Here is an 11,236-nt window from a genome sequence, read left to right as displayed (position 1 = left end):
TCTAATGTTTTATGATCATTTCTGTAACAAGACTCTTGATTAATCAACTCATTTTAGGTGAAAAGACTCGTGTGTCATTAATTAAGCTTAACTGACTAAGCTAAATTGGGTTATACCTATTAATTAAGATAAACATGTAACATTTAGTGCTGAGCAAATGCTAAACAATAACAGTATTAAGTATATTAATGACATTAAATTCATAATTTTTTTAAAACAAAGCAACATACAGCTAAAAATGTTTGATAAGTAGTGGAAATGAATGGGGCTCTATGGGTTGTTTGGAACTATACAGAGCTCCACAACCCGGAAGCTGCGCAGAAAATATGTCCCGCCCCCTTTCCAACGGTTCCCTATGGGAGTGTCGCCACTCTGTTCTCTCTACCGCTCTGCACGTGACTAAGAACAGCACGTGTTTCCAGTGTTGTGATGGAGGGGCAAATAAAGCGAGCAATTTATTAGGAACACCGGGGCATTTTCCCGATCAGCCAGTAATAGTGTTCATTAAATCGTACAGATAACACACTCAAAAACACTTAGAGGCATGTTTATCACTGTGTTACATCTTTTTACCCATTAATTACATTGTTTTATTGTTTGGGAACAGAATATTCTAACTGGTACAGCTCTGCAAGCGAACCTTTTGTCTGTTCCTAATTATTACAAGACTTCGGCTGCTTAACCATATGTAGTCGATGTTGTCTGATTCGCCTCCTCATGATGCACCATATTATTTTAATAAGAGACAAATCTAGACTGCAGACAGGCCAGTCAGAATCAGAATCTTTATTGTTCGCCAAGTACCAGATGTACAAGGAATTTCTCTTGATGCAGGTGTCAACAAACATACATAAAATCATAAAATAGAAATAATACAAAAGGAATACTATATATAAGCATAGAATAAAATAAAGAAATGTGGCTGTGACATGAACAGCAACAGGCACTGTGCAATGGAGATGTAAAGTATAGTACACTGACAGACCTAAGTATAAAATAGAAATTGTATATTATATATATAGACATAGAATAAGAATCAAGCATTCTCTGACTATGAAGCCATGTTTTGAAGCACAGGCAAAATGAGCCTGGCATTGTTTTTGCTAAAATAACCATAAAGTCCCAATATACACCTCCACATCAATAGCACCTTAACACGTGTTTGCAAGTCACCCATGCTGTGGGCACTGATACACCCCCATGCTATGACTGATACACCTGGTTATATATAGATGTAAACTTGATGTATATTTCCACTGTCTTTCGGTTCATGTGAGATGACCTTGGGCCCCAAGAGCGTGATGTATGGCTTTCTCTTTGTATAATATGGATTCAGGTTGTATTTCTTGATGCAGCGCCAGGCTAAGTGACAAAGATTCAAAATGAATGTGTAGAGAACTTCAAAAGCTGCTGATCTGTAAAGACAGGTGAATCCGTGTATAGATATATAGATCACACATGTTTATCATTTTCAGTCAAGAACAACTCAGCAACACAATACTTGTTGTGTTTGCATTAAAGTACTGTGAGTCAAGCTGTCAGTTTAATAGTTACGTACCCAGAAAGTGACCGTTGTACCACCTATGAATAATGCGTAGGTGTGAACACATAGGTTTGACTCCTTCACTTCCTAGTCAGTCATTACGCAACATGCAGCACATGACATTCATAAAGGTTCGTATTTATTCCATAGCTCACGGGTTTACATGACCTTTTGCCTCACAAAGCTCATGCAGAAATAGTTCTGTCTACAAGTCTGCTACCTGTCTGGCTCTAGTGTAGTAAACAGACAAACCATTATCATGGTATCATGGACTTCCAGCATTTAGAGAACAGTGGAGGCTGTTCTATGATGTTTATTGGTTTTGGCAGATTTGTGTTCTGACATTGCTGTCTGATAGTACTTGAAAAGTTAAATGTATACAGAGATTTACAACACGCTTCTGTAATTTTCTGTCAAAACATCTGACAAGCATCTACTAAATGCAGTAAACGTAAATTAAAGAGCATAAACGTAGCTTATTAAGCACTAATTAATTCACCAAACTGTCTGCATGAGGTATTTATTAAAATGTTATAAAAATTATACAAAATAGAGTGCTGACATGTGAAGGCTCTATACTGCCTGTGAGAATTCATTTCCCGGTCTGTACAAGGTAGATCTTGCGGTGATAAACCTAATCCAGATCCCGCAGTGTTTTTCCTGATTGGCTGGCATTTTTGCAGCTGTACAGCCACTTAATAACTCGGGCGTTTCGCTCTATAACAGATGAACCTTGTTGCCGAGTCTCTTTCACTTCTTCTTCATGAAGCCCATCGATGTCACCACTGGTATGCGAATGTTCACCGTCCGACGTGGCCACACTTACACTCCGAATCTTTGCTGTGTAGCAACACAATAAAAGGTTACAATATATTAGCATACAAGAACTAAACATCTACAGTGCTGGAAACAATGAATTGCTCTCATTCAGTTTGCTTTTGTTACTGTATGCTTGTCACAATAGATTGTGTGACGTGACAAATGTGTATTATCCTAAAAAAAAAGGGTATTTATTCCCATTGTTACTCAAACAAGTCAGGCTGGAACAGACAGGCTTGATTTAATCCAGCTCTGAGAATCATATTCTTCATATTCTCCAGGAAGTCAAAATGACTAATGAATAACTAAGAACAAACAGGGAAATAGGATTCATAACAGGGTAGCAATGAGGAAATGACTGAAAACTGTGAGAAACATTAGTGTTGGTCTGACATTTGCAACATTTCCACATAAACTGTGCTCAAATCTTTTGGAATAATGTTTTATGGACAGATTATTTATTCTGAAAGGTCTCGTCATGTCGGGCGAAAGAAAATAGTGAAATATGGTGGCGGTAGCATGATAAATTAAGTCTTTGCTACACCAGGACCTGCAAATGTTCTGTTACTGAGGGAAAGATGTGCTGGGCTGAGGCATAATTTGGTTCTACAACAGGACAAAAACATCTGATCCGCTAAAAATAAGGTACAATTTTGAAATAGCCAAGTTTAAGTCCTAGCTTAAACCCAGTTGAGATGCTGTAGCAGGGTCTAAATGTTTTGCCAGAAAACCTGCAGCATCTGATTTTAAGCAGATCTGCGAAGAAAAATGGAGCTAAAATACTATCACAAAGATGTAAAAGATTAATTGATTTCTTTTGAGATAAGATAAGATTTTATTGATCCCCTTGGGGAACCCTTTTATTAATCCCCTTTATTGATCCCCTTTTGGCTGCTTAAGGAGTCTTTTTAATAACTAAGTTCATGTAACATGATGCACCTTTTGTTTTTGGGAGCCCAGCAAAGGATTTGAACACACAGAGAGATGTGAAGGATAATTCCAAATCACAGAAGGTGTTTTATTGCAGTAATTGCTGCTAACTGAGGTGTGACAAGTTATTAAGGGTGATATAGGGGTTCAATAAGTCCTTGAATAAATTAAATGAAATTTCATTCAAGTTCCATTTGTGTGAAATTATCTCTGGTTTAATGAGCCAGAAATTATTTAGTTCAACAAATATGCAATAACAGAAGCATTAGGTAAGGGTCGATTAATTTTCAGCTTACAGACAGCTACCTCAAACAACCGCTTTCTAAACTAGCCTTAAAATTCCATTATTTAATGTTCCAACACAGGAAAATGTGTTTGATATTGTCTGTATTAAACACATCCTACTAATAAGATGACTAAAAATGAAGTCAGACTTGAATAACAATTGACACAAATCCCTCCCGGGGCGGCTCAGTGGCTAGGTGGGTAGCACTGTCGCCTCACAGCGGTCCTTTCTGCGTGGAGCTTACATGTTCTCCCCGTGTCTGCGTGGGTTTCCTCCGGATGCTCCGGTTTCCTCCCACAGTCCAAAGACGTGCACGTGAGGTGAATTGGAGATACTAAATTGTTCATGACTGTGTTCGATGTAACCTTGTGAACTGATGAATCTTGTGTAATGAGTGACTAACGTTCCTGTCATGAATGTAACCAAAGTGTAAAACATGACGTTAAAATCCTAAAAAACAAACAAATCCCTACCGTATGAGAGGTTGAGTTCATCCGAGCGTGAGGAGAAGTTTTCTCTGCCCAGACTCTGCACCACATTCTCCTCCAGTCCACAGTAAGTGAAAAATGCATCGAAGTCACCAAAGTTTTTGGAGTAGCGTGAGCTGATGTCCGAGTGAGAGCGTCCCACTGCTTTCCTTGCACGTTCAGGTTCCAGCCCTCCTTCAAAATCAATCCGGGGTGGATCGTCCTCATCTGCCCCGGTATCAGCTCCATCCTCGTCGAACACTCTGATCTGCACCAGCTGCATCTTGTTTTCACTCTTCGTACCTGCATGGATGGGTTTAAAAAGTACACTGGACTTGTGAAAGTAGTTTTGATTGGGTAAATTTTACCCATAGAATACTAAGCATCACTGAGTAACACTACTTGAGTATTTTAGATAATCCAGCTGGTTATGTGATTACTCACCTCTGCTTTTTTCTTTTAGAGAGCTTAGAAACGTCCGTCTGACCGTGTTCCCCGAGCCTCTCTGCAGCTCACACTTCTGTCTGTACAGTAAAATTGAGTCTGGTCGTTTCTTGGAGCTGTTTCGCTTCACAATATTTCCTTCAGTCACCTGTTCCTGTTCATTTTCTGCATTGCCATCAGCAGTTTTACTGGAAGCTGGTTCACTCCGGCTGAATTCACTGGCTTTACCAGGTGTGGTTCCAGGCTCTTTTCCTGCTGGAGGCCTCACCGTCCGCATGCTCCTGACTGGACTGGTACTGGTAGGTATTTCCTGTGGTATCCGCGAATTCAACTTCTGCTGGCACCCTACAGAACTGGGTCCTGAAAGTGGGTCCTGGACTGAAGGTGAGCTCACTTGCGGACTCCTGGTGGAAATAAGTCTAGTAGGTGGATTCTGGACTGGAGGTGAGCTCACTTGCAGACTCCTGGTGGAAATAAGTCTAGTAGGTGGATTTTGGACTGAAGGTGAGCTCACTTGCGGACTCCTGGTGGAAATAAGTCTAGTAGGTGGATTCTGGACTGGAGGTGAGCTCACTTGCAGACTCCTGGTGGAAATAAGTCTAGTAGGTGGATTCTGGACTGGGGGTGAGCTTACCTGTGGACTGCTGGCAGAACCGGGTCCTGTACATGGATTATGGGACGAAGGTGAGCTCACCTGCGGGCTCCTAACGTAGTTAATTTTGGTGGCCGCGAGCCTTTCCGCTGCACTCACTCGCCCCGTGGCCTCCCGCTCCCGCTCCATCTGTTTCCTCAGGTATTCGGGTCCCTTCTCCAAAATCCGAGATGTGCCCAACATTTTCCCTTTTGTAGACACACACTAACACACAGAAGCTACGACTAAAATAGGAACATTAAAAAGCTCAAGTTTAAGTCTAGCAGAGGAAACCGGAGCCCATGTGGAATTTGTACTGGGAGAGTCAGTCCTGTTTAAACATGTAAAGTCCTGCACTGAGCAAGCGCTGCTCCAGTACACACCTATACCTGTGCTTACTGAATTCACACCTTAACCCCTCCTACATTACACACACTTACCTTACACATTAATGCCCCCCTACACACATTGACCTTACACATTCCTACCACTCCTACACACAATTTACACACACACCATGTGCTCATGCTCTTAGTTTCAGAGTTATTGCCTGAACTCTTGGCATCCAATGAAAAAAGAACAATTTATTTGTTTATTAGGTTAGTTTTACACTACTGTCATTGGATCTTGTGTATTTACACCCTGATAAATGCAAAAAATGAAACTAAAGCCTGTTCCTCAGGAACATTGTTAGGATACACGGCATAATGGACTTGATTAAGTACCGTATCAGAAGATATTACATCAAAATGTATGGTTTATTTAATTATTTGAGTCATGATCCCCAATTTTTGGGGCATTTAGGCTGAAAAGTGTCACCTTACTCCAGTAGGGTATTATTTATAACAGTGTTTTGGATGATTCTTGGATTCTATTTGACCAGCAAGACAAATACAGGCACAGATTAGTCATTTATAGTACTTATAGTACTAGTCATTAATAGTACCCAACAACAGTGCTGTTCAAAAGTAATTGCCCCCTTGTTTGTTTGCTTCTGTTGTTTCATATTTATCACACTAATTTGACATCATGTTTGTAGTAAATCTTTGACCCTTTATTTCTAAATAAATCAAGTAATATTTCCCAAAATGTGCTTTTATCCATGTTAATGTTGTTTTATATCACGTTTTTTATGTGCTAATCATGCTAATATTCACAAAACCTATAGGGACAACAAACGGCAGCAGTATGACTAAAAAACAAAAATAATTGACTAATTGTCTGAGATAAGAAGTCCACAAAAAAAAAAAAAGTAAAAATAAAAAAAGGCTATTTAAGCTATTTAAGAGTCTAGAGTCGAATCAATCGGCTATCAATTTATTGAGATGCTAAATGGACCAGCAGATGGCGGTACGATATTGCTGAGTGTATATGTGTGTGTGTGTGTGTGTGTGTGTGTGTGTGTGTGTGTGTGTGTGTGTATACACAGATCAGCCATAACATTAAAACCACCTCCTTGTTTCTACACTCACTGTCCATTTTGTCAGCTCCACTTACCATATAGAAGCACTTTGTAGTTCTACAATTACTGACTGTAGTCCATCTGTTTCTCTACATGCTTTGTTAGCCCTCTTTCATGCTGTTCTTCAATGGTCAGGACCCCCACAGAGCAGGTATTATTTAGGTAGTGCAGTGACACTGACATGGTGGTGGTGTGTTAGTGTGTGTTGTGCTGGTATGAGAGGATCAGACACAGCAGCGCTGCTGGAGATTTAAACACCTCACTGTCACTGCTGGGCTGAGAATAGTCCACCAACCAAAAATATACTGTGGTAGTCTTGTGGGGGTGAAAGCAGGCTAAAAGGTATGTAGAGAAACAGATGGACTACAGTCAGTAATTGTAGAACTACAAAGTGCTTCTATATGGTAAGTGGAGCTGATAAAATGGACAGTGAGTGTAGAAACAACGACGTGGTTTTAATGTTATGGCTGATCGGTATATGTGTGTTTGTGTATAAGTGCTTGAGGTTGAGTATGTGTGTATTTGTGTGTGTGTGTGTGTGTGTGTGTGTGTGTACAAATTCACTTTTACTTCAGGCCCCAAGATCATCTGCACAAATGGGTGCCCGTAAGTATAAAGGGCATAAAACAGTGGTCACTGTTGAGGTCAGGCACAAAAGACAAATGCTTACCATCTATTAAGAGGAAACATGTTTAGAAGATTTGAAGTAACAAAGAATCACAAAAAGACCCCAATCAGACCCCCCACAAAAACTCAATCTTAAATATTTGTTGCTGATTTACATGGACAAAAAAAACCCCAAATCTTTTTTGTTGGTAGTAAATAACCATTCAAATCATTTGGCCACAGTCACCAGAAGTACGTTTGGAGGAGAAAAAGTGTGGCAAATAATCCCAAAATAAGTCCCATCGCAGGGCCTATGAACTCTCACATTGACTAATACTGACAATTCCACCTGCTGCATGTTGGGAAAGTTGGAAAGGTGGAAGGAAACTGAAACCCATGATGAAACCCATGCAGACATGAGAAAAACATGTGGCACCCACTCTATAAGCTGTGCCACATTAGGGAACGACACATGCAGCCAGTTTCCTAAGCTGCTATGTATGTATGTATGTATGTGTGTGTGTGTGTGTGTGTGTGTGCGCGCTTGGTGTTGGTACAGGCGTGTATTCTAATGTGGGGTTAAGCCTTTGTTTAAGTGCCTTGTTTTCATGACGCAAAAGATAATTGCCCCTCGCTGTAAGTACCACGGACGTATTTGAAGTTAAGTATGTTCCCTTAACGTGTTCTTTTATCACCTGAATTGATTCCCTCCCACAAACACAGCTTTGATCATCACACATTCAAAGATTGCACTAATTAATAATAATAATAATAATAATAATAATACATTTTATTTATATAGCGCTTTTCAAGATACTCAAAGACGCTTTACATAAGACAAATAATCAAAACAAATACGTACATACACCATACAAATCATAGTACAAAATCAAAATAGTACATCAACATCAAGAATAATTAAGATAAAAACAAAGAGAGCAGCATAAGACAGTTCATTAAAAATTAGCTAAATTATGAGAGAGAACAACAAATATAGAACAATTTCTTAAAATTAGACAGAAGCAGGACAGATTTACATGCAATCAGGAAACTGAAAACTTTACAAGTTTTAGGATCTAGGACTTCACATTTCTGTCGTGATCTAAGTATAAAAACTATTAAAAAGAATAGCAAAAATAAAAGCATTTATTTTGTGTTGTTACAAGTTAAATGCCACTCTGAATAGATGAGTTTTGAGAAGTGACTTGAATTTGGACAGGTCAGGACAATCTCGTAGGTGTTTGGGGAGAGCATTCCATAAAGATGGAGCAGCTATGGAAAAGGCCCTGTCACCCCAGGTCCGGTGCTTGGTCCTAGAGGGTATGGACAGTAGGTTAGCCTCAGAAGAGCGAAGGCTACGGGAGGGAATGTGCTGATGGAGCAGGTCGGTGAGGTAGGATGGGGCCTGATTATGGAGAGCTTTGTGAGTGAATAGAAGAATTTTGAATTGAATGCGTTGAGCAACGGGAAGCCAATGAAGTTTTTGTAGAACAGGTGTAATATGATCACGGGAGCGAGTATGAGTAAGGAGGCGAGCAGCTGAATTCTGGATATACTGAAGTTTTTTTAGGATTTTGTTAGATGTACCATAAAGGATGCTATTGCAATAATCAATTCTGGATGTAATAAAAGCATGAATCAAGGTTTCGGCGGCAGAAAAGGAGAGTGATGGACGTAGACGTGCTATGTTTTTTAGATGAAAGAAAGCAGTTTTGGTGATGTGATTTACATGGCGGTCAAAAGAGAGGTTGCTATCAAAAATTACACCAAGATTTCGGATGTTAGAAGACGGAGACAAAGTGTCATTATCAATGGTAATTTGAAAATTTTTTGTGGTTTTTGCCAGGGTTGTAGGACCTACGATGATCATATCTGATTTTTCACAGTTTAATTTGAGGAAATTAGCTTTCATCCACAATTTCATTTCAGTGATGCAATTTGTCAGAGTGGAGTGAAGTTCAGTATTAATGGATTTGGAGGAGATGTAAAGCTGAATATCATCAGCATAGCAGTGGAAATGTAAACCATGCCGACGTATGATGTCACCAAGGGGGAGCATATAAAGAATAAACAAAAGGGGACCTAACACTGAGCCTTGGGGAACGCCTTGGGACAGTGGAGCAATGGCAGAACTACAATTGTTGATATTAACAAACTGTTGTCTGTTTATGAGATATGACCTTAACCACAAAAGGGCAGTACCAGTGATGTTGACAGAGGATTCAAGGCGGGACAGAAGAATGGAGTGATTAATGGTGTCAAAAGCTGCAGTAAGATCAAGGAGGACGAGAATATTAATTTGTCCAGAGTCTGAGGAAAGAAGAAGGTCATTTGTGACTTTGAGGAGGGCTGACTCAGTGCTGTGCTGGGGGCGGAAACCAGACTGAAATGATTCAAATAGATTATTGGAATTTAGGTGATCTTTGAGCTGTGAGGCAACAACACGTTCCAGTATTTTCGACAGAAATGGAAGATTGGAAATGGGCCGAAAGTTACTCATAATGTTAGAGTCAAGTCCAGGTTTTTTAAGTATGGGAGTAACAGCAGCCAATTTGAGTGATTGAGGGACTGAGCCAGAACTAAGAGAGGAATTGATTATCTCTGTGATAAGTGATGAGATAACTGGAAAACAACCCTTAACAAGTTTTGATGGAGCAGGATCCAAAACACAAGTGGAGCTTCGCATCCCTGTTAAGATCTCAGATAGGTCCAAAAGAGACACAGGTGAGAACTGAGACAGAGGCTGGGTAATAAATTGAGATGAGATAGGCGGAGAAACAGAGATGACAGGGGAAACTGTCAGAAAATTGTGGATATTCTCAACTTTTGTTTGAAAAAATGAGAGGTAAGAGTTACACTTGTCAACTGTAAAGGAATTGGTAGTATTGTCAACTGGTTTGAGAAGTTTATTTATTGTGGAAAAGAGAGTCTTAGGATTTGTTGATCCAGCATGTATGAGTTCGGAATAGTAAGTGGATCGGGCTGCCGTAAGAGCGTCTTTGTAATGTTGAAGATAATCAGAATAAATCTGATAATGTACTGTTAGACCGGTTTTCTTATAAAGTCTTTCAAGCTGGCGTTTACGGGATTTCATTTGGTGAAGCTCAATTGTGTACCATGGTGCGGAATGACTAAATGAAACAAATTTGGTTCTCAAAGGAGCCAGCTCATCAAGACATGAGGCGAGTATGTCATTATAGTAATCGACAAGGTCAGATGAATTACTAGACAGTACAGGACAGACAGACATCTTTTTAACAAGAGAATCTGAGAAAGCAGAGGGAGAGATATATTGAAGATTCCTGAAGGATATTTTACGTTTAGCTCTAGTGATGGGCCTAGTGACCTCAATGTCCATGATGATTGTCAAATGATCAGAGACAGTAAGGTCATGGCTGGACGGCTGATGAACTAGGACACCAGTAGAGCAGACAAGGTCAAGAGTATGACCTTTTTTATGAGTTGGAAAATGTATATGTTGTGTGAAATTAAAACACTGTAACAATTCCAAAAATTCCCTGGCAAATTTACAGTTGTTGTCATCAATATGGATGTTAAAATCACCCATAAGCAGTACAGAGGATGAGAGGGCACTAAGCTGGGTTAAAAAATCTGAAAAATCAGAGAGAAAGGAAGCGTTTGGCTTTGGCGGACGATAAACTACAGCAGTGACCAGAGGAGTAGGCCCTGACAACTTGAAAGCCAGGTGTTCAAAAGAAAGAGCAGCAGGAAAAGACAAAGTGGTTATTTTAATATCATCCCTATAGACTGCAGCAACACCACCACCTCGCCCTTCCATACGAGGTTCATCAATATACGAGTATCCCATTGGCGTGGTCTGATTTAACGTAAAATAATCCAAGGGTTTATGCCAAGTTTCAGTGAGACAGAAAAAGTCTAGTTCACTGTCAGATATAAATTCACTGAGTACAGTACTTTTTGTGTTGAGTGAACGAACATTAAGCAATGCCATTTTCAAGTGGTATTGTTGTGTAGTTGGCTGTGAGGAACGAGGAAGAGAACGGAGATTTGCTAAGTCCACTCCGCG

At 39.9% G+C, this 11,236-nt stretch overlaps 1 protein-coding gene across 1 annotated transcript; it reads right to left on the bottom strand.

Annotated features, from left to right (window-relative positions):
• Positions 1 to 2,053: 2,053 nt before the first annotated feature.
• Positions 2,054 to 5,324, bottom strand: fam110c (family with sequence similarity 110 member C). The gene is made up of 4 exons (XM_063015986.1): positions 5,170 to 5,324; positions 4,490 to 4,698; positions 4,052 to 4,348; positions 2,054 to 2,383 (listed from the first exon to the last, which is right to left on the bottom strand). Exons 1-4 carry the CDS (start codon positions 5,322 to 5,324, stop codon positions 2,178 to 2,180), a joined length of 867 nt encoding a protein of 288 aa, XP_062872056.1. The 3' UTR covers positions 2,054 to 2,177.
• Between the last annotated feature and the right edge of the window lie 5,912 nt (positions 5,325 to 11,236).

Source organism: Trichomycterus rosablanca, chromosome 19 (assembly GCF_030014385.1).
Source record: "Trichomycterus rosablanca isolate fTriRos1 chromosome 19, fTriRos1.hap1, whole genome shotgun sequence".
Lineage (NCBI taxonomy): Eukaryota > Metazoa > Chordata > Actinopteri > Siluriformes > Trichomycteridae > Trichomycterus > Trichomycterus rosablanca.
The sequence above is the reverse complement of the archived record's forward strand: the minus strand, read 5'-3'. Positions and strand labels throughout refer to the sequence as shown.

Coding starts and splice junctions, on each gene's coding strand:
- fam110c (XM_063015986.1), bottom strand. CDS start 5,324: ATGTTGGGCACATCTCGGATTTTGGAGAAGGGACCCGAATACCTGAGG. Junction 4,699..5,169: donor CCGCAGGTGAGCTCACCTTC/GTCCCATAATCC, acceptor CAGTGAATTCAG/CCGGAGTGAACCAGCTTCCA. Junction 2,384..4,051: donor TGAACTCAACCTCTCATACG/GTAGGGATTTGT, acceptor GTTGCTACACAG/CAAAGATTCGGAGTGTAAGT.